Source organism: Mus caroli, unplaced genomic scaffold (genome assembly GCF_978045245.1).
Source record: "Mus caroli unplaced genomic scaffold, Mus_caroli_1 scaffold_9, whole genome shotgun sequence".
In the NCBI taxonomy this organism is placed as follows: Eukaryota; Metazoa; Chordata; class Mammalia; order Rodentia; family Muridae; genus Mus; species Mus caroli.
Window position 1 is genome coordinate 39,218,828 of NW_028227264.1, and position 23,860 is coordinate 39,242,687.

Sequence of the window (23,860 nt, forward strand, 5' to 3'; positions counted from 1 at the left end):
GTGTTTTTGTCTGTCTGTCTCTCCTCTACCACCTTGATTGCTCTACCTGACTAGTTGAGACAGGGTCTCTCAGTCAAACTCAGACCTCACTTGTCTGGCTAATCCTTGGTAAGGAGATCCTCTGTCTCTTCCTTCTGAAGCTAGAATTACAAGTAGGTAGCAATGCTCACTCACCCAGCACTTATTTATGTGTGTCCTGGGGAATCCAAGCATTTGCTTAATCACTGAGCCATCTCCCTGAAATTCAAATTAGACTAGATAAAACTTGATAATAAGGCAATGTTGGTCACACTTGGATGGCTAGACTGCTAATATACAACATCAGGTGTTAGCGTGGATGTCAGCGAACTCGCTGAGGTGCTGGTAGGAATATAAACCAGCTCGAGCACTTTGGGAAACCGGCAATTTTTACTAAAGCTGTGCATATGGGTGTGTCCAGAGCCTGTGATCCAGTGAGTCATTCCTCATTCTGGTTAATTCCACAAGACACGCTCTTTAAATCAAGCGTCTGCCACCTTCCTCTTGGAGCGAGTATTTGCTCTTCTTTGAAAACTGAAGTTTGAAGTCTGTAGTTTCAGTGCACTGTTTTTCCTTCCTGCTTCTGTGTTTTTTTTTTCAAACAAGTTGTTCTCTTTCTTTCTTTCTTTCTTTCTTTTTTTTTTTTTTTTACCTTTCATATACTTGATTTAAACTGTCTTCATCTCTGTCATCTTATCTATCATGATACATCAGTGCTATTCGTGGAGCTTTCTGCAGCTCTGTGAGGACCCTGTACAAGGAGCAGCCACAGGCCGTATGTGGTGATTAGGATGGCTGTGGAGTGGAGTTCGATACGATCTTAAATCTAAGTTCAGCCACACGTGACTAATGGTTCATATTTTGAATATCACATATCTATTTAATAGGTTCCTCAACCTCTCACTTGCCTTGATTTCATTTTTCTCGACTACTTTGGTCTGAGCTACTGTAGACCTTAGCTAAATGTTAGTTTTAACTGGTTTTAAAGTTGAGCTTTCCATCTTTGTTCCTGTTGTGTAAGCTTCTAGGTGGCAAAGCTATTTTAATTGTTTTGCATCTTCACTATCTATGTTTTAATCCTAGTATATAATCTGTAGCTATTTATTGAAAGGAGTAGTCATCTCTGAGAATTGGAAAGCATTATTTGCGTCCTCAAAATAAATTGGAAATGTTGAGGATATTGGGAGAGGTGGGAGGCTGCCTTGTCAGAAATACAAAGTGGGTTTGAAACAGTAGCGGATTAAGAACAGAATAAGCAGTATATGTAAAATGTGGAACCCACATTTTATCTGATTATTATGATCTGATCTCAGCTTTGCTGTACCTTTTATGAACTTTGACCATTTTCTTAACTTCTTCAGCCATGTCTAGTTATCTAGTGATGAGACATAATTATCTAGCTCAGTGGTTATTAGTCTGTGTTAAGACCCCTTTGGGGGTCGAATTGTATATCACGTATTCTGCATATCAAATATTTACATTCTAATTCTTATCAGTAGCAAAATTGCAGTTATGAAGTTGCAATGAAAATAATTTTACAGTTGAGGTCACCACAACATGAAGAACTGTATTAAAGGGTTGCAGCATTAGGAAGGTTGAGAACCACTGGTCTCAGTTTTAATGTTTCTTCCTGTCTTGAAAATAATAGGCTTTTATGAGTTAAAAAGCTATTAAGTATGAGGAGTATAGTTGGTTGTGGGGTTTTTGTTTGTTTGTCTGATTGTTTGTGTTGTTTTTTGCTTGGTTGGTTGGGGTTTTTTTTTTTGGGAGGGATTGGTTGGTTTTTTGGGTTTTTTTTGTTTTGTTTTTGTGTGTGTGTAATTTGAAGGTGTCCAGGAAGAGAAATTATGTGTAGAAAAGCCCAGGTTTAAAATGAGAAAACAGTTCTGTGCAGTAAACTGCCAAGATGACAAATTATGTCAAAAATTTATAATAGGTGAGAAAATAGCAAGAGTTTCTTTGAATACTAAACCGTCTTTAAGTGATTATGTATTCCCAGTAATTAGTAAACCCAGGAATCCACACGAAAGCGAACGCGATGCAATGAGATGAAATGAACGAGTTGGAGTTTGAAACATCACTATCCCTGTAACGCCAGCATGAAATAGATAATTTATATGCAGTAAAGTTAGAAAGGCTCTTACTTCTGGGTGCTGTAACTTGTACCTTTAGACTCCAACAGAAACAAGGTATCCTTTTGCTTTCAAAGGATCTAGAAGTTCTCCTGTGACTCATCTCGAGGTTCCTCTGAGTCAGCCAGCCTTTGTTTTCATCTTCTGCACCCGGGAATGCTCGCTCCTTGGTTGACTGATTTCTCCAGCCTCCCCAAATCCCTCTCCTATATTCTCGAGACACTTCTGCCTCTGTGACCAGCAAATATCCCTAACGTGTAGTTATTTTCAAACTCTTCTCTAAATTTGACCCTTCTGTCACCTTGCCATGCCTGAAATTTGTCCTCAGTACATTTTATCTGTGTCCTCTGATGCAAGAGTGTGTACTATGTCCATATATGCAGCCCCCTTGTGTTATGTTTGGAAGCCATCTTTGCCCTGTGATACCCGCGTATCCACTCATTTTCTCACTTAAAAAACAAAGAAGTCAGAGAGGCTGCCAGTTGTGTCTGCTAAAGCTCAGTGTGGTAAGAAGGTAGCGGTGTTGTTTAGTGTGTCCCTACTCTGCATTAAGGACTTCTCTAAAAGCTGTATCCGTGATAACCACTTTAGCTGCCACCTCGAATGTTTTGAGGTAGATAATGTTTTCCTTATTTTAAAGATAAGAAACTGGGGCACAAAGGAGTTAACCTGTTCTGATTCTTAGCGAGCTGAGAAAACAGTAACAAACCTTCACATGAGGGCTGAGAACGGCCAGAGTCCCTCACATGAGGGCTGAGAACGGCCAGAGTCCCTCATATGAGGGCTGAGAATGGCCAGGGTCCCTCATATGAGGGCTGAGAATGGCCAGGGTCCCTCATATGAGGGCTGAGAATGGCCAGAGTCCCTCATATGAGGGCTGAGAATGGCCAGAGTCCCATTCCAGCAGGGCAGGTACTGAGGAGGACGTGTGGGTGGAGCAGTTAATCACAGCAGGTTTCTTCTCTGAGGGAACAAAACTTAAATCTCTGGGGCTGGCAAAAGGGACACACACACACACACACACACACACACACACGTCCCTTATTTTTGAAGCATGCTTACGTACTTCATTGCTTTTCCCCTACAGTTTATATCCCCCAAAGAAACCTTTCAAGCAATATAAAAATTACAATGTGGATACATTGTTTTTCTTCACATGAATGATTACAATGAATATAAGTAAAAAATAGCATGTTCTCCAACACTCTTCCATGATCAAACATTGTACATATTACAGGTGAAGGACTCACATGCATTCATGTCTAAGCAGCTTGTTATGGATTAACAGTGTGAAGAAGCACGGTATTTCTCAGCCAGTTCTCTTACTGGCAGGCTGTGTTTTGAAGTTTCAAAAAAAGAAGCAATCATTTTTATTATTTCTCTTAAAAAGTAATCTTACCAAAAAATCTTAAAAGACACTGGGCCAACAACCAGGCAGCATACACCAGCTGATATGAGGCCCCCCCCCCCCCCCACACACACACACACTCATATACAGCAGAGGACTGCCTGGTCTGGCCTCAGTGAGAGAAGATGCACCTAACCCTGAGGACTTGAGGCCCCAGGGAGTTGGGAGGCCTGGGGTGGGGGTGGGGATATCCTCTTGGAGACTGGGGCAGGAGAGGGGGATGGCGCTATAGGATGGGGAATGGTTGGGTGGCAGACCAGGAGGGGAAATGAAGTCTAAACTGTAAAAAAAAAAAAGATTAAAGAATTTAAATTAAAAAAAAAAAGATAAAAAGCACAGGTAAGCAATTATTTGGAAAAACTGTGATGAAAAGTTTGAGCTAATTTTGTTTCAAATAAGAAAATTATGTCTTAAGATTATTCAAAATAAAATGAAAATATCCCAGAAAAAAATCTTCAAAGAATCACACATCTAAACTTTTATATATAAAAAGCAATCAGCCATTTCTACTCTATATCCTCAGGGTGCACAGCTACTCATTGACATTTAAATCATGGAATCAGAAAGCTGAGGGCATACACGGGTACAGGAAATTCATCATCGCCCTTGATTACCAACCCATCATTAGCAAGAAAGGCGCATCAGCTAGCGATAACCAGGCCGCCATTGTTCTTGTACCCTGGCCTCAAGGAGCCCCTCACTCAGCTATCAAAACTATGCCTTTCTGAACTTTAAGTTGTTCCCTGAGATTTTCAACATCAAGGCCACTACCAAAAACATCTTACCTTAACTTTACTCACAGCCTTCATCTCTAAGTTCTTTCCGAGTATGACAATGGAGTCATTGATCTTCTCCAGCAGCAGTGCTTGAGAATCACAGTCACTGTGATTTTCTGTGCCGCTGATACTGCCAGCGGGGGGGGGCGGGGGGGGGGGGCTGGGAGCCCCGGAGAGTTTCCTTACAGCTCGTAGATTACAAGGGACTTGCTGACCATGGGGGCACCCACTTGTGTTATATTTAAAAGCCATCTCTTCACTGTGATAAGTATCCATACGTTTTCTCACTTAAAAAGAAGCCAAAGGGGCCCCAATTCTGTTTCCTAATGGGTAAAGCCAAGCGGTGCTCCATTACTGCGTGAGTACTACCTTCAGAGCCTCATGCAGGACTCTCTGAGGCACACCCATCATGCTTATGCTAATTTGTGGGCTGTCCTCTAAAGGTTCCTTCCAAAGGTGCTTGCTGTTCCTCTTGCATGCCCCGCCCCCTTCCCCAAAATTTTTATTCTCCTGTAAAAGACATATTTTGAGAGTAAGTATTTCAGAAGCTTTGAGTTTTTCATATTTAAGTCAATAGCAACTGACCCTGGTGAAAACTTGTCCAAAAATTTTGAAAGTCATAAAAATGTCCACACTGGAGGAAAGTTAAATGACAATATATCCTATAAGCTCTAAAGTAGGAATTAAAATGTGTTTTTCCAGTGTTTGTGAGGGAAACGAGAATATAAATTTGAGAAAAGTAGATTGTCAGTTTTAAAAGATGTTTTGGTGTGTGCACTGTGTATGTGTGTCCATGTAGGTCAGAGGGGCTCACTGGTGTGTGCACCTTGTATGTGTGTGTGTGCATGTAGGTCAGAGGGCTTCACTGGTGTGTGTACTCTGTGTGTATGTGTGTGTGTGTGCATGTAGGCCAGAGGGCTTCATTGGTGTGTGTACTCTGTGTGTGTGTATATGTGTGTGTGTGTGTGTGTGTGTGTGTGTGTGTGTGTGTGTGTGTGTGTGTGCATGTAGGTCAGAGGGCTTCACTGGTGTGTGTACTGTGTGTGTGTGTGTGTGTGTGCATGTAGGTCAGAGCGCTTCACTGGTGTGTGTACTCTGTGTGTGTGTGTGCATGTAGGTCAGAGGGCCTCACTGATGTGTGTACTCTGTATGTGTGTGCATGTAGGTCAGAGGGCCTCACTGGTGTGTGTACTCTGTGTGTGTGTGTACTCTGTGTGTGTGTGCATGTAGGTCAGAGGGCCTCAGATGTCAGTCCTTACCTCCCACTTTGACACAGGGCCTTGTTGTCTAACCTTCTACATGGCCAGCAAGCCTCTGGGCATTCTCCTGCCTCCACCTCCTGTCTCACTTCAGGAGCACTGGGATTGCAGATGCACCAGCTCTAAGTGGTTTCTGGAGATTGGAACCCTTACCCTTTCACAGCCAGTGAATGACCACCTCAGCCTGAGCTGCTTAAAAGTTGTGAGAGATGAATGCCAGCACTCAGATTTCAAAGCAACATCTTTTAAACTATTGAAAATAATGTTACTGTAATGATATGGTTATGTAATAGATTTATAAAGTTTCAGTACTGGTTTATTAACCCAAGAAATACATGCTTTCTTGAAGAGTACCATGGAATCACATAATAAGCTGGTGTCTGATGGGTCAGATTACTGCTTGTCTGCACTCTGTCTCTTTCAGCCCTCTTCGAGTGAGCCGATAGCATCAATGTTAGGATTACTGTAGCTTATTTTTTTCCACTTTTACTTTATTTCATATAACAGTTTATCCTTTTCAGTCTCAGCCTATCAAAATGTAACACTTTAGTATTGTCACATGAGGTACAAAATGTAATTACTGGTTTTTGTAAAGGCAGCATTATTCTTGGGACAATTTCTTTGATCAAAGGCCAGAGCATCTCAAAGCAGTTTGGTACCTGGAGTAACTCAGCATGACTCACAGTTCTTTACACTTGTATATTGGTTTTTAAACCTGAATGCAGATTTTAAAGATTCCTATTCACAACAAAGAAGAAACTTGTTATTTTTGTATAATCCTGAGATGGTTTGCTACCAGCTTCTTCTATTACACTTTAAAGCTCTATATTTTTCTTCCAGTCTTTCGTTTACAGTAATGAATGCCTGGAATATGAACACTGGAGGCTTAGAGGGAAGCAAGCTATAAGACCCTGTTCTATTACTCTTTTTAAATGGTGTATTTTATGGTATATTTTATGATAATTTATTGTTGACAGGCCTTTTGATTTTTTACATAATTAAATTGTGTTTCAAAATTAGATTGGTTATGTATAATTCTTTTTTAAAAATTATGTTTTCTTAATCAGTTTTGCCTTTTATAACTGCAAAACATCTTGTTATTTGTACTGTGTTTTAAGAAAGCTATTTTCATGATCCAATTATTTCATTAGTTTATTGAATGTAATTAAGTCCGTTCTAACCTTAAAGTAGTGGGACATTTCTTTTAACAGTAGTTTCCTTAAGTGGGGAGATGGCTCAGCAGGTGAGTGAGTGCATGGGTTTGGGGAATCTGAGCTCAAATCTGCACCCATAAAAGGTGGGTGTGATGTCACGCACCTGTAACCTCGGTGCTGACAGAGCAGAGATAGGCAGATCCAAGGGGTCACAAACCAGCGTTCTAGCTGCAACAACAAGTTCCAGGTTCAATGTACAGCCCTATCACAAAAAGTAACATTGATAATAGTAATAGCCAGGTGAAGAGCAATACAGGAGGAAGATACCCAAAGGTGGCCTCTGCACATATGTGCACACACATGGGCCACTTGCACACGCATACGTATACCACAAACACAAACATTTTCTGTCAAAATCCCTTAAAAACTTAAAGTACTGGAACTTTTTATTTGAATAATTATTTTATAGTAATTTATTCCCATCAATCACATAATACATTTCTTAGATTGAATAACTAAATATCCAGTAGTCATAGGATAATTGAAAATAATTTACCTAAGAAACCATTTGAAATTAACATAAATGGTTTGACTGACAATGAGTTCTAAGACTCGTCACTTAACTACTCACAATAAAACATTAGTAATTTTTATATCCCTCTAGAAATTGCTTTCCCTAGGTTGTATTAGTGACTTTTCTCATTGCCCTGACAAAGTAGTGGCCAAAGTAACTTACAGAAGGTGTTTGGTTGATTGTTCTTGTTATTTTGTTGTCATTGTTGTCATGTGACTGATGGAGAAAGGATGACAGCAGTTTTGTGGCTACAGGGACACGTAGTGGAGATCTTCATATGGCAGCTAGATTAAGAAGCAGAGAGGACCATAACAAGGCAGGCCCTCTAAATCTCATTCTTAGACCCACCTCTGCCCTCCCAAATACTGTCACCAGCTGGAGACCCTTTAAATACATGACTATGTGAAGGACATTTTACATTTAAACTAATACATAGTTATTGATTGTAATTATTTTGTATATGTATAAGCTGTTATAGAAATTTTTATTCCCGACCTGGGGTTTCTATCCCATCTTTGACCATCCAGTTCCCAGCTAAATTAAGACACACACAACCTTTATATTTACAATAAGCCTTAAACAGCACAAGAGCGTCTGTGTTATTAGAGTCTACTTTCCTATATTATTAGAGTCTACTTTCCTATTGATGACCCGGAGTTATTACTTACTATTTACTATGTTTCACCTGGGCTGCTCTTATCTCCAGTTGACCAACTCTCAGGGCCACTTTTTTATGGCTTACCTAACCCATGATGGCTTCTTCTCCTTCCTCCTGCACCATCCTCTCCAAGGTTCTCCTCTGACCCCCTAGCCCAGAAATCCTAAACCTCACCCACTGTCTCTTCTGCCCAGCTACTGGCTGTTGGCATCTTTATTTACCAATCAGAAATAACTTGGAGTCAGGGTCACTCAAGGCTATGTGCATACTGTAGGTCTTGGGGGCCCACACTTAGCATTACAGTAGACAGTAAGACCAAACCTCAACAAGTCCCCTCTTTAGTCCAATAAAAGGCTTTTTCCCCCCTCAGATATAAATTGAATACAATTATAACAATTATCAAAATATCAAAAATGTATGATATACATTTATAATGTCTAGTCCATTATATTCAGCAATTTAGATAAAGTGTTTTATCATCTATTCTACTTTAATGAGTTTATAATTTTGTACCTACACCATCTTCTATTTTAACTTGTATTACTATCCTAAAACCATCTTTTCAAGTCTAGAATATCTTCAATGCTAAATAACTTAAGTTTAATTGTGAGACTAAAACTATCTAGTCTTCAGTCCCATCAGATTTGAGAAGGAATAAATATTTGAGTATGAAGGAAGTGCAGAAACACAGCTTCCAAAATTGAAACAGTTGGCAGAGACAGCTACTGTTTGGACAGTCCCCAACATTCCTTATAACGTTGGAGCACCATCTTCAGTCTTCTGGCCCAGAACATCTGACAGACAGACCTTAAGTGAAGGAGGAATTTTGAAGGACTAGCTTATCCTGTCTTGGCAGACATTAACAGTTGACTATCCTACATCCATTTGACCTTTTTGAACAGCATTCTGCCTGTAGATAAAATTAGGGCATTTTTTAGCTTCCCACAGTTGAAGCAACTCCATATGGAGGTATTGAAGCTCATCACCTTCTTTAAAATAGAATGGGAATACAGTTAGGAACAGACATGTCTCGTAGTCAAGAGATCTTTTAATAATGAAATAATCTTACTTGCCATATTCTGTGGATCTCTGATGCTTTTGAAGACCATCTATCTATATATAGCATAACTGAATTGTTAAACATTGATTGGATTTTAGCTACTTACTATTTGAATAACCTTGAAAACATTGAATTGTAATTAGCTAAATTAGAATCTACTGTAACCATGAGTGACTATCTATTAACTTGCATTAATTATTCTAAAGGTTGCAATAGCAGCAATTGAAAGGACTGTATCTGGGCCTTGTATTCTTAAATAAGTTATATGCCTATCTAATAGCAACAAAATTCATTTTAAATTTTGAATCGATAAACAAAGATTTATACCAATGAGAACCTTAAACCTGTATCAAAATACAAATTCTGTACCATTGTAAAAAATATAGCTTCAATGCTGCATCCTACTATGAAGATCTCCACCAATGTAGGGTTATGGATAGAAGATGCTTTTGTTTCCAAGGAGATTTAATAATCCATTCCCATTTGTCTAATTTCTTATAATATTACTGTATCTTCCTTTTTTCTTTTCACCCCCCTTCCCTTCATCTAAGAAAGAAGGGTAGAGAGGAGGAGAGGAAAGACAGAAACCCGAGACTAAGCTCTCTATGTAGTTTCCCCCCTGTCGGAAACTGTAATGTTTGTGCATCATCTCTGAAACGGAGGGTGCGTTATTTACTCGGGCTCCTTGGACATTTTTAAATAGTTTTTATTGGTTAGTTTTTGAGTTCTGAAAATGAGAGTTGGTATAATTGTTTTTGTGATTATTTTTACCCCCCAAAGATTCAACATCATTGTGGCATCTGATCTTGGGATAGTTTGACACTTATATATTGCTTTTTGCTTTTATACATAGATGGCTTCATTAGAAAACACACTGAAAAGAACTTAAGCAACTGTTAGTACAGCTTTAGTTTCAAATGCTGTCAGACATTTTGCTGCAGTTAGGTTTCAGTTATATTTCTTTGATCTCCTAGAAGGGAGCATGCAGTCAGTCTACTTGTTTGGTAAGCCTGTCATCTTCAGCATTATTGTAGCTAATTTAACATTTTAAAACCTACATCACGATTTAGAAATATACCTATCAAAAGGGTTTTTTTTTTTTTAATTGAAAACATTACTTAAATTTTAGGTAGAATTTTCCTTAAAAATTATTTCAAGAATTGGTCTGATTAGGTTATACAACATGTGTTTGCATCAATAATTTTGCATCTGTAATTGATTATTTAATAGCTAAGAATAGTGGAAATATACATATGAAAAAATCCAAGAATTGTTTTATGTTCTTTTATCTTGAAGGACCCAATTGTTTTTAGAACCATTTGAATTTTACAATGGTTGGGAAGTATAGGTCTTGACCTAGGGGAACAGAGTAACAATTTCAGAAATGAGTTGTTTTATGTTTTACGTTTTATGTTATAGCGCAGTAGAATCTGGCTTTCTTGTTAATAATTTTCCCTTCAGAATCAGATCAAACATTGATAATTTAAAAGGTATTATTTATAATTAGCTTATTCTGTACAATTTTATATTGCTTTTAAATAAAATGTCACAGGATATTAAAAATAATGAAATAAATTTGATTTCCTCTTTGCTTGGTAATTAATTTACATGTTTTAATGGGTACTTTACCTTTTTCTCTTTTTAATCTGACAGAAGATGCTATGCTAAATGTGGTGAAGCGTTTTCTAACACTAGGAATATGACACTTTCATAGCCTTTATTTGTTTTTATTGCTAAGATTTTGATAGCTGAATTAGATAGATGGTCATATATGGCATGAACTGAAGGGCAGGGGAGGGATAAGAATGGACTTCATTTCAGGTACCTTGCACTGTATATAAAGACACTGTTTTAACACAGTAAAAGCCATTTTTCCTTCATGATCAGAATAATGTCTGGAACCACTTCATAAGTCATTACCGATTCTTTCTATCAAAAGGTATGCGTTAGCCTCTGAGCTGGACTCTATAGATACCAAAAAAAATAACTCACTGTCCCTGCTTTATCCCCACATGGAACCAGCCAAGTTTGGTTTTGCAATGAAACTGTAGGATATTATTTTTCATAGTAGATCTATGCAAATAAAACCCCTCAATCCTTAAATCAGAACTAGTTGTTTTAGAAAGGTGTATGTTTGTCTGCCTAAGTTATATGTTTGGTGACCTAAAGAGCTTTGTTGGTTTTGCCTTTATGTGCTATGGCCATTGCTTTTTCTTCCACTTACATATTGATCAACTGTCGATCACCACCTACTTAGATATTAGAAAAACAAGTTGAATAGGACAAGATTTTTAGTTCTCTCAAACTTTTCAGTTAAGTCCAGTACAATAGCATATACTTAATAGAATTCTGTGAAATGTAAATATGAGTCAAAGTTAAAGACAGGAAAAGTAGGTGGGTACATCTTCCTGAGGAGTTCGGTGAGGATTCAGAGGAGAGATGCTGGGTATAGGCTCAGCAGTTACTCTTCCCTGTGAGGAGAGAGAGGAAAGGCATTCTAGACAGAGCATGTGAAGACAGGATGAGAGTAAGGTAGGAATACAGTGAGAGGGGAGTCCGGGAGCAGGAGAGTTGGGGCTCTTAGCCCCGAGTGCATGCGAACACACACACACACACACACAAGCTTTAAAAAGGAAGTCATGGGGGTGAAGAGATGGCTTAGTCAGTGAAGGACTTACAGGACCCACATGCAGCTGCCTGTCCCCTGCACATAAAGTCAGTCAAATAGTGATCCCAGTGCTGAGGGGCTGGACCACTGGCTAGCCTTGATCTGAAAGCTCTGTGTTTGGAGAGAGACCACGTCTCAAACAATAAGGTAGAGGGTGATTAAGGAGACACTCAATTTCTGCCTCTACCCACCCCCACCCCCACCCCCAGATACACACACACCATTAAGACTACAGAAAATGATCTTAATCTGTGGGAGAAATTATACCGTTTCATTATAATGTTTTAGTGTTCGTTGGGATTTTTGTTTTGTTTTCTCCAAAGCAAGAAGGCAAGATGACTCAGCAGGTAGAAGTGCTTTGTTACAAGCCTGAAGACCTGGGTTTGATCCCTGCAGCCCTTGCTGGGAAGAGAGAACTGACTGAGAGGTTGTTCTCCTCTGTCCACAAGTTCATGTCTGCACCCGTACACATCATAACACACAGTTAAAAACAACCAAAAAGCATTAAGAAACTCTTGCTGTTTTAAAATGTACAGGGACACTTTTTCAAAGTAAAATTTACTGGGTAAATGTTACCGGCAAGAAGAATTGTGTTTTATTTCTCACTGAAGAACTCACTGAGAGCATTTTGAACAGTGTTTGCCTTGTACAGCTTACAATAGCACACATAGCAGCATGAGCGTCTTTCCTGCCTTGGCAGACTTCTGCGCAGCTCCTTTCCGCTGCATCTGAATCAGCCTCCGACCTATTGTCTTTTCCCTAAGTGCAGCATTACAGCGCTAGGGTTCCTTGAGTGTGAAATTCTTCTCCCAGCGTTTACTTTGTACAGAGCATACTCCCTTTTGTAACAAGTACACACTCCTCATTTGTGACCATATGCTGACCTTTCCTAAGTTCTTCCCATTGTGTAGCTAGTCTCTCAAGCAGTGACAGTAGTGACATTTCCAGTCATCTGTCTGTTCTCTTACTCCCCTCGGATTATATCTGAATTTCGTTTTCAGCGTTGTCTTCTTTCATTGTCCTGTCAGCTCCCCTTCCAGCTACCCACTTTGTAAAATGTTGTGTGGCTTTAGGATGAGAGGCAAGAAGGCATGACAGTTAAAAGCTTTGCTGCCTGTGGTTGAGTAACACATACAGTGCAGTGAGCTACATGGCACCCATGGCACACTGGCCACAGCGTGCATCTCATAGCAGCAGTGATTCATGATCCAGACTGCTAGTCGTGACGCTGGAGTTTATACGTTTATAGTTACTATTCTGTGGTCAGTGAAATTTGAACCACAGTGGTGAGAGGCTTGTGTTGTTTGACTAACCATTGCTTGCCAAATCACCCAAATGAGGACAGGCTGAGATGCAAAGCAGCAGAACTTGTTGATAATTAAACATTGGGTAGATTTGATGCGATTTAGGGTGTTCCTCTGGGGCACAGCTGGTATATGTAGAAATATAAACGTGATGTTTCTTCCCCAGCCGTTTCAGATTTCCCTCTTACACCAGCTACATAGTACACATCTCTACAATGGTAAATATCAGTGGTGTGCATTCCTCACAGGCCAATTAGTGCTGAAAGTAAGCTTAAAAGAATGGTGTAGTTGGAATAATTGCAAAGAAATGATTAACAAGTGAGTCTGGCTTCTTTGGGTCAAGTGGCCCTGCTTTGTCTTCATACAGTATGTACCTTTATTCTTCCATGTGCCATTCTCTGACTGATGGCAGTTTCTCTTTCTGTTTCTCACAGGTGAGCTGGTTCAGTGGCTGAGCTCAAGATGCCGTTGGTGAAAAGAAACATTGACCCTCGGCACTTGTGCCACACAGCACTGCCCAGGGGCATTAAGAACGAGCTGGAATGCGTAACCAACATTTCCCTGGCAAATATAATTAGACAACTGAGTAGCCTAAGTAAGAATTTATATCACTTTAAATATTGCAGACCAGAATTTGCTTTGGAGTTATTGTGTTTAAAAATGTACTTGTTATTAATTTAAGAGGGATGTTTCATCTAAGGATTATAACATTATTATGAAAATTTAGTCACTAAGTAACATCAATGAGTTACAACAGTAATTTCTTCCTATTAAGGAAATAACAGAACCTCTCTAAACAGTATCACACAGTGGTTAGAAGTAGTAAAACTGTTGTGAAAATGTGATTTGACCTGCAGAGGCTAGAGCCAGAGCTATATGATGCTTGGTTGTTATTGGTTTTCTGTTTTTGTATGATTCAACTATTTGTATTTGGGAACTTTAAGATCTCTTGTAAAATATATCTTATTACTACCAGGAAAAAGCTTCACACTATCAAAGGTGTATAGAGCAAGGTAAGCCCACACTAGTGGGGGGATTAACAAGTGAGTCTGTGTGATATCAGAACGTGGGACCAAGCGTCTAGAATACACCGTGACGTAAAAACAGCAAGAGAATGCAGCTTCTGTCAGGCAAGATTGGCTAGAGAGAAGGCATTAGGAGGCCTATTGAGACAGTCACCATGGTACATAAGTTCAAATCCCCAGCACCCACATAAAAAGCTGGGTATATCTGAATGTGCTTCTAAGTCTAGTATTGGGGATCAAAGATAGCAGATCCCAGTGGCCACTGGCCAGGCACCTTAGCTGAAACAGCGAGGTTCCAGTTCAGTGAGAGACCCTGTCTCACATGCACGTGCGCACACACACACACACCCATACACTCACACACGTGGTACACAGTGGTGGGCACATAGAGAAGGAAGCATGTAGTAACACATCCTTGAGAGGTAGCAGGATGCACTTTGTTAAGGAATTACACAAATTATTTTTTGCTGTTATTAACTTTTTTAGAAAAAATACATCCAGTGTGTCTTTTAATGGAACCAATGAGCTTTTTATTCAGATAACTATATTTCATTTTAAATATGAATTAGGTGTTCTTGACTAGATGTATTCCCTGAGTGTATTTCTACTAGGTTTCCCTTTAATACCCACCATCCTAGAGTCTCTTAGCGGTTGGGTTTGGCTCCTTTCCTCTCCTTTCAACTCATGTCTCCTCTTGGTTCTCATTAGGGATCAGCTAGATTCCTCCGATACCATAATTCACAGATGGTCACGCCCCTTGGATAAGGTGGTATATTTATACATTTTCCCATACATCGTGCAGAATTACTCACAACACTTACTACTTCATAAAAGCTGTGTGTGTAATTGTTAACTGTGTTACTTTCCAGAAAAAGTCTGTATGTATTCAATACAGAAGCAATTTTTTTCAATTTTTTCCAAAATTGATTGAATTAGATTAAATCCACAAATACAGAACTCACTAATGCAAAACTACAAGATCCATCTCCACGTGGCTCAAGAAATTATTAATCTTATGTATGTGTGTGTATATATATATATATATATATATATATATAAATATATATATATGTACATGTGTATGTAAAAAGGCTTGGGTCTTTACCGCTGCAGCTAGGACAACATGGGAAGTTACACAGGTGACCCTCACTTTTTCGGTCTCTGTGTTTCAGCAAACCTATCATAAATACAAGCACCTCACCCACTAAGCATCGCGGGTTAGCGGCCCAGTGCACGGTGGCTTATTGGTTGATAACCCTCAGAATCACTTAGTTACCCGAGAGGCTGCCTTTGCCTGCCACCCCTGCCAGCCCAGCATGAAAGAGAGCCCAGGAAAAGACCAGGTGCACATCTCCAAGTTGAAGAATCCCCTATTGGAGTGTTCCTTGTGAGAATTTAAAATCCTTGCATCACCTGAGAAGTAGCTGTGAGAATAAATAACAGGCTGTTCATTTGAAATTAATTTAATTCCACTCTATTTCTGTTGGTGGCTGTTTTCTCGGGTCAGTTATTGAAATCACTAAAATTACAGTTTACAGTGTTTGTTCCACAGGAAAGCCATCCTGAGTTTTTAACACTAGTCAAACCAAAAATCTTAGAGGTCTTAGATACTGTATTAACATAGAATTAGCCATGTTTTTTTAAAAATTTTGGTGACTTTCTGTGGTCTAAAATTAGTTGGTTTAAGTTCTAAAACATCATATCCAATCTGTTTTCATGCCTGTGTTAGTATATTAATACTAACCCATATACTAATACTGAGATACATGCTGAGAGCTTAGAAAGGGCAGGAGTAACTTTGGGGGAACATTCTTAAATTTAAACAGATTTTGAATCTAATAACAGACATAGTATTTTGGGTATGTACGTGCCCAATACAGAATTTAGCATTAATATGGTTTGGGTGAAATACTAACATTTTTCATGTAACGTAAAGATGAGAGTGTAAAGAATCCTTGACTCTAAATAAACACGTGGTAACTGATGTGTGTAAGACAAACACTATCGGACGTAATCATGACTAGGCCTAATGTTTGTGTTCGGACCATGTAGGTATGTAATAGGTAGATAATTTCTAAGCTACCCATAGAGACTGTAAATCAGAGAAAATCCCATGGGTTCAAAGTGTAACAACAGTTTATTGCCCTGAAATTAACCTTTCATGTTTCCCTACTTGGCATAATTAAAACCCTAGAATTAAGTTAAATTTAAAGGGCTTCTTGGCCTTTTAAATAATCCTATACTCTTAAAAAACCAGACACACGGGGTGACCAGTTGACCCCTCTCAGAACCTGTTTGCTTTTACTTTAATAGTTTTGGTACATTTGATGGTTCAGTTTCTTAAACTTGTATGTTTTGAAGGATTGGCAGAAGGGGTCTCACTGAGTTCAGTTAAAATAAAAAGCTTTTATCAAAGAAAGGTCGGCTGAGCACGAAATGTGGAAACTGCAGAGACCATTTGTGTCAATGCAGATAGTCTTATATAGTCTAAGGCTTTTTATGGCTTAGGACAATTCATTGACTTTCATAATTAATTTCTGGCCCTAAGACTGAAGAAAGTTTAATTTGTAATGTGTTTTCTATCCCATTTAAGATGGTGAGAAAAGAAAGCCTTAGAGTACGTTTCACACTAGTTTTCATTCAAAACAGTTAAAATAACAATGGAAACACCTATAATTTTAGGTTTCTTTAAATTTAAAAAAAAAAAAACTATCTAAATTGATTAAAAGCTATCTAAAATGATTGTGTAACAGTCAGGTCCTGGGGCTCACATTTGTAATCTCGGCATTCAGGAGGCTGAGGCTAGGTGATTGCTGCAATTTGGAGCCAGCCTGGGCTACAGACTAAGGCTGTCTCAAAAAAACCAAATAAACAAGAAACAAGTAAGATAGCTCTGGACACTGGTGGTTTTCTGTTCTAAGGCACTGATAGCACACTAGATACTGTGTAGCAGCGGGACTGCAGGCCTCCTGTGGCTTGTAAAAACACACAACCCAAAGAACACACAACCCAATTAAACATTTCATGATACTTTCCTATTAGAACGTAATTCTGCTTTCTAATAGATAACTAATGAAAATTTAAAATTCACATTCTGTAAATTTCTTCTGTTTCATTGTCCCTTAACCATTGCGGTTCCAATCATCTAGTGGTTGTCTTTTACTGCTCTTCCTGTGGTTTTTGCTTGTTGAAAGCGTTCAGTTTATTCTGCTGAAAGGAACTAATAAAGTCTAGTTTTCCCTCTCACATGTAAATAATTTGACGATTTAACAAAGCACCTGAAGCTGGAATCCTACAGAGAGGCCACACCTTTTGAAAGTTAGGTCTGAGCAGCCTTATCTGCACAGTGCCTTGATGAGGTCACAGTATGATGGAAAAGCAGGGAGAAGCAGCTAGCTGAGGACGAGGTCAATGGCATAGGGTAGCTTGATCATAGCTGCTTGCTTAGAGCTAATCCAGTCTGGGGGAACAGAGCTACAGTCCTCTGAGAGACATCACCGTGACTTAGTCACCTTGTACTGCACCCCAGCTCGTAATGCCCCACCATTCTACCAAAGACCAGACCTTCAGCACAGAAACCTGGGGAAACAGTCTGTCTAATCTGTAGACTCCAGGGAGGAACAGGGTAGAAGGTAGAAGAGAGGATAGATGAACTAGAGTTATAGGACAAACATTAGCAAACAAACAAACATTGGACGGATGAGGCTGAATATTCTGTGTAATGTTAAAGGTTTGTGGCTCTTGTCCCAAAATACTATCTCATTTAGTTGAAGACTCTCCAGTAGGATAAGTACAGAAACCATTCTGAAAAGAACGATCAGGTATATGTTAACATTGGAATGAACTGTAGATTGTAGGAACTATTCGTAAAAGGTAATTTTGTGACTTAAGGCAGGCTTGCTAGGTGAAGTGTAGATTGAGATGGGCCTGTAAGGAATGAATTTTGAGGAGAGGAATAGAACTAAAACTGGTGTGTTCACTGGGAGACCAGGCGTGACTTGACAGAGTGTTAGATGGGAGGTGTTATGCCCACTTGCATAGATAGTGACGGTGGCTCTAGAGGGGTGGTCTAACGTAAGCACAGTGATCTTCAGATAGGAACACATTGGTTTCACGTTGTAACCTCATTCTTACCTCTCCCTGGAGACAAGAGAGGAGGTAGGTTTGAAATACAAGGAATACAAAGACAATGAATGGAATGCTATTGTCTGAAGTGTTCCAGCATTTAAACTTATCGGGGAGACGGCCATGGCCTTTGAAAAACCTGTTGACAAGCTGTGGACCCTCTCTCCAGAAAAATACAAATGTATCTATCACTGTTACATTTTCTGTGCTGTGATAAAATGCCTTGGTCATAAGCAGCTTTGGGGAAGAAAGGGTTGATTTCAAACTTACAACTCTGATATCACACTCGATCCACTGCAGAGGGAATTCAGGGTAGGCACTCAAGGCAGGACTTGACTCAGAGGCCATGGAAGAGTTGCTCCACGTTGCTTGCTGAGTCAGCTTTCTTATAGCACCCAGGACCACCCAGCCCAGGGGTGGCCCCACCCACAGTATGGACCTTAAATTATCAAGCATCAATAAAGAAAACGCACCCTACCAGACTGGTTTGTCTGGTAGAGGTCATTTTCTTGAGGCTCACTCTTCCCAAATGACTAGCTCATGTCAAGGTATCATAAAACTAGCCAGAGCAGCACCTAAAAACCTCATCATTTCAGGCACAAGTAAAGTATAAAAGGTTCCTTGTTTTAATATGATCTCTCTTAGAAGTGAAGGAGTATTTTTCACCTCTGTGTCTCTAACATTTATACCCAGGTCATTTCTTAAATCAGTGGATAGCTTCGTAACTGCATGGTCTCCCATCTGGGATGGTGCTTTTATCTGCCGGTAAACCGGATCTGTAAACACCCTGAGCGTGTCCCACACCCCCTTAGACGTCTCCCTCTTCTCTGGCTCAGACCAAGATGGCCTGCTGCCCAGTCTTACTTTGTACCAGGTTGCTACCAGGCATTTTGTTGCTTATGCCTTCTTTTCGTAAAACTTCGTTGAGACAGATACTTTTATTCTTATTTAACAGTTATGGGGATTGGTGCCAATGTCTCAGTGTGAATGAAATCAAGATTTGAACTTATTCTGCTTTCTAAATTGCTTCCCATATTTATTTAAACATTATCCTTGTTTAAAATTTGTGAACTTCAGGAGATTTCTGGTTGTTTCTGGCTTATACTTTTTGGTAATAAGGATGTACATGACTAGAAAAAAAAATGGAAGAATTTTAGCTTTTTGATGATCTTAAAAGAATTATAATAAGAGGAGGTAACATGTCTCTACTAAGTGTTGGTTCTGTGTCTTCTGAGACAGTAGCCTGTCTTGATTCAATGCTGTCTTGCGTGAGAATAGGGTTTAAAGTTTAAGTTAGTGCCAAATGCAACAGACAGCGCCCTTAGCTGCTAAACTGCTTGGCAGGTACATTCATGGTGTGTTTCGTTCTTTGCTTAGGTAAGTATGCTGAAGACATATTTGGAGAATTATTCAATGAAGCACACAGTTTTTCCTTCAGAGTTAACTCATTGCAAGAGCGCGTGGACCGATTGTCTGTTAGCGTCACACAGCTTGACCCTAAGGAGGAAGAACGTAAGTTTCTGCTTTCTGTATTTTCCTTTACATTGCGTTAAGGCAGCAGAGATGAGAGTGTTTCCCAATAGTATTAAGTGTGAATATACAGTCTTCCCCGACCTTTGTGTCTGTGCAGAAATAAATCTATGTATTATCTGTAAGAGTGCTCAGCCTGGCTTTCCGTTTCTCTACAAAAAACATCATATTGTCTATACTATCCATCTCTTGATTTTTTTTTTGACATAAAGACATGTTAATTAGACTCTTCAGTTCTTCCTCCCTTAGTCTTTTTGTACTTTTTATCTGAGAAAGTAAAGTTATGTGAAAAGTATCTAAAATCTTAAGGTTTGTAATTTCTTTTCTGAGCCTTTGTGTAGTATTGCTGAACCATTGCTTCTATAGGTAATCGACAGCTACTGCCTGTTTTAAATGAACGTTTCCCCGCCCCACCCCTCCCAAATTGTTCTATGTTAAGAATAAAACAGAAATACCAGGGTTTTGTTCTGTTTTCACTTTTTGTTTTCTTAACACTGCTATTTAGTAATGGTAGAAATTTTAGTGGTAAGAGCAGACTTCATGCTTCTATAGATATCTTGCATGTTAATAGTTGTTTGTTTAAAAAATGCCTTGAGACGTTGATAATTCACAAATTCCTTTCCTTTTTTAATCCATTAAAAAAAGGAAATTAAGAATATAATGTTGACTTCTATGCTGTTCTATAGGTTCTCAACCTCCTTAATGCAGTGGCCCTTTAATACAGTTCCTCATGTTATGGTAACCCAAATCATAAAATTATTCTTAGTGCTCCTTCATAATGGTAATTTTGCTACTATTATGAATTATCACTCATTTGGAGACAGAGGTCTCTCACAGGTATGCAACAATGGGTTGAAAGCCACAGCTATAGAGACTTGTTTCTTGTGAATTTTTCATAATATATTCATCAATTTTTTTTCTGAATAACATCTTTAGTACAAATTCAAGTTATAGATCTAAAAATTTTCCCCCTTCCTTTCTCCCTCTTGCTCCGGCCCCTGCTCACTCCAGCCCCTAGATCTAAATTTAAACAATGAAAACAAAGGCTATCCTAGAAGCAGAGTGTAGAATGTTTGGTTAAATACATTGATGATTAAACACGCTCCTTTTGACATAATGTAATTCCTATTTACCACTCTTTGACTTATCGCACCCGTTAAAGTTGAGAAACAGTTCGGTGATGTCATGTCAGCGTATTTAGCCAAGCTTTATTGGTACAGTCAGTATTAGGACATTTTTAGCCTACCATAAAGAGGTTCCGCTCTAATTTCGTCTCTCACCCACCCGTGGCTTCCCACTGATCTTCCGCATCTCTGATTCCCTTGTTCTGGACATGTCCTATGAATGAATGGCATAGCGGTCTCTTGTGGCCAGGGCATCTTCTGCTTTATTCATAAGATCCTGATGGCTAATGGCATTGAGATTAGAGCCCTGTGTATATTTTCTTGGAGAAATATCAATTCAGTTCTCCCCCCGAGTTTTTTCTTCTAAACCCTGTCCATTTGCCCATTTTGAGATTAAATTCTCTTTTTATTGTGATGTTGTAAGAGTTTTGTTGTACTATAGGTCAAACCCTCTGTCACATGTCTGTGTTTCATCTCCACGTTGCCTTTCTTAGAGGTTTCCTTTGAAGTATGTTTGCATACATTTAATCATGTTCCTTAAAATCCTTAAAATACATCTGTAATTATTACTGCTGAGAAATACATTGTAATCATAAATACTTTCAAATCTAATTTATGCCAAGGTTTTCTTTTTAATATCTAGTTGTAAATATATGCTAGTAATAATGTTTGTATGAATTCAGTTTCATATATATATATATATATATGAACATTTCATTTCAAAATGCTATTACTTTTAAAATATTGCCATCTATTGATTTTCTTCCTTGGCAGTTCCATTTATTTTCTGGCTACTCTCATACTGATAAGTGCTAGTAAATGCCTTAACATCATTAGTAAACTTCGCAGTAAAAGTGTAGATGCCAGTAAATGATTAAAGGTAGGAGTGGCTTAGATTTATGCGTAACTTGCTTTATTTTTTCTGTTATTTCTTTAAAATACACAAAACATGGAGAAAAATTCTAAATCTAAAAGCCGAACTCTTGTTTTGGAATTGTTTTGTGGAGATTTGTGATTCAATTTGGGTTTTGAAATGTAGAGGGAGTTCAAAGAAAGGAACATGAGCATATAATTAAACTACAGAGTATAATAAAGGTATTTTGTATTATCTTTAAGTGGTAGCAACCTAGAAAATGTGTAAGAATGTTATAAAAATTTATACAATTATATTTAATTCAATTTGCTTACAAGCACATTGAGCTAACGTACTTACCATGCGTATAATACTGTTGAGGTAGTGTGAGATGCTGTTGAGTGGAAGGGGCTGTTGTAGCAGTGTCTGCTTTGTCAGTGAGATGACACAGTAAGGAGCTGAAGCTAGAACAGTTCTTCTCTCTTGCATGTGTTTTTTTTTTAATCCTTTACCAAAATGGCTTTGGGCATTTGGCACCCGGCTCTGTTTTGGTTCATAGCTGGTAAGTAGAGAGAGGGGTTGGCACTGACTAATCCATTGCCCCAAGCACAGGCCACTTCTGGTAGCCTGAAAACAGTGTTATGGTAAAAATCAGCCTCAAGAACAGATCTGAGTTTTCCGTTCTGGTGAGCTGCTTAGCTTCCATTGTTGAGCCTGCTGTGTATTTTATAGCTTTTCTGTATTTAAAGATGGAATGGCAGTTTCTCTTTCACTGAAGTGCTGAAAGGTTAAATGTCATGAAAATTAGTGAAAGCACCCATCACGTAGAGTACCTGCTCACTATCTCCCGCACCACTCTCTGCTGATGGGGGGTGGGGGGGAGCTCTGAACTCTGTTCTGATGTTTGTAGGTATGTGACAACAGGAGTGTGGGTGGGCCTGTTGAGATGCAGTTCTGCTGTGACCGTGCTTGTAGAGCAGTACCATTGCTCCCCTGTGACATGCAGACTCATGTGTGCATGAATTGGCCTTAAGAAATGTTAGGGTATCTTAGGGAAAATGATTGAAAATTATGACTGATTACTGACATTGCTGTGGATATTGTATTTGTATACTTACAATACAAATATATATTCAGTATACAAGGTTGTTTCTTCTTTTGATTTTGGTTTTATTTTGACTCTATAAATTAGTCTTGGAATGTGTGGCAAATTTGCCCTCCCCTCCCAAGTGTTGGGAGCCATCATACTGGCTTTGCCCAGTGTTTTAATGTGAAGAAATCACTCTTAATATTAAAACTACAGTTTGGATGAATTTTGATGTAAACCTTATTTAAATATTCTGGAGAGCACAAAAGTAAACAAAGCTAGTTTTAAATTATCACAGATGTGATGGGGCTCTACCAGTTACCGCAGATACTAATGTACAAGATAGTCTCAATCCTGTACGGTTAGGCTGAAATCAGCATAGTACAAATAGAAGAGTAGCCTCAAAACTAATACAGATCACCCATATGTGGTATTTATCGTGTACACAGGAGCTGACACACTAGTAATTAGTCCCTTCAGGCAATTCTGACCGGAAGCTAATGATGCATAAAGGTAGACAGGAGAGATGGCAGAAAAGTACAGAGGTTTCTGTCGGGTGGGCTGGGCAGGAGTAGCCAGGAGAGAAAGGAAATATTGGTGGGAATGCGTCCTAGTGCTTCAGAGCTTGTGAGGACAAAAGCTGCGTTAAAACTCATCTGGAAGATCAGGCAGGGATTGACAGGGATAAACACGATAATAAAATATTTACAACGACTCCTGATTTAAGGCACACAACCTTTGGGGCACGCTAGCTTTATGCAGTACTAATATGTCATTCGGTTGAGTTGTCTTAGGAAAACAAGACGAATCTGTGGTTTTTGTTTTAGTGTCTTTGCAAGATATAACGATGAGAAAGGCTTTCCGGAGCTCCACAACTCAAGATCAGCAGCTTTTCGACCGCAAGACGTTGCCTATTCCATTGCAAGAAACATACGATGTGTGTGAGCAACCTCCACCTCTCAACATCCTCACTCCTTACAGGTCAGCAGATAAGTTAAACCCTGCCGTCTGCCTCACACTCCAGGGTTAAGTGCTTGATTCACGGAACTTTTCATTGCTTTTGAGTCTAGCTAACAGAGAACGGCCTTCCTACCTACTGCTTTCA

General features: G+C 39.1%; 1 protein-coding gene across 3 annotated transcripts in view; it reads left to right on the plus strand.

Annotated features, from left to right (window-relative positions):
• Wasf1 (WASP family member 1) overlaps positions 1 to 23,860 on the plus strand; it is a 56,565-nt gene that overhangs the window by 25,067 nt on the left and 7,638 nt on the right. For all 3 annotated transcript variants that reach the window (XM_021174190.3, XM_029482863.2, XM_029482865.2), the window contains exons 2-4: positions 13,446 to 13,606; positions 19,539 to 19,673; positions 23,583 to 23,736. In XM_021174190.3, coding sequence (XP_021029849.1) covers positions 13,474 to 13,606; positions 19,539 to 19,673; positions 23,583 to 23,736 — 422 coding nt within the window. In that variant the 5' untranslated portion in view covers positions 13,446 to 13,473. The remainder of the gene's footprint in view (positions 1 to 13,445; positions 13,607 to 19,538; positions 19,674 to 23,582; positions 23,737 to 23,860) is intronic.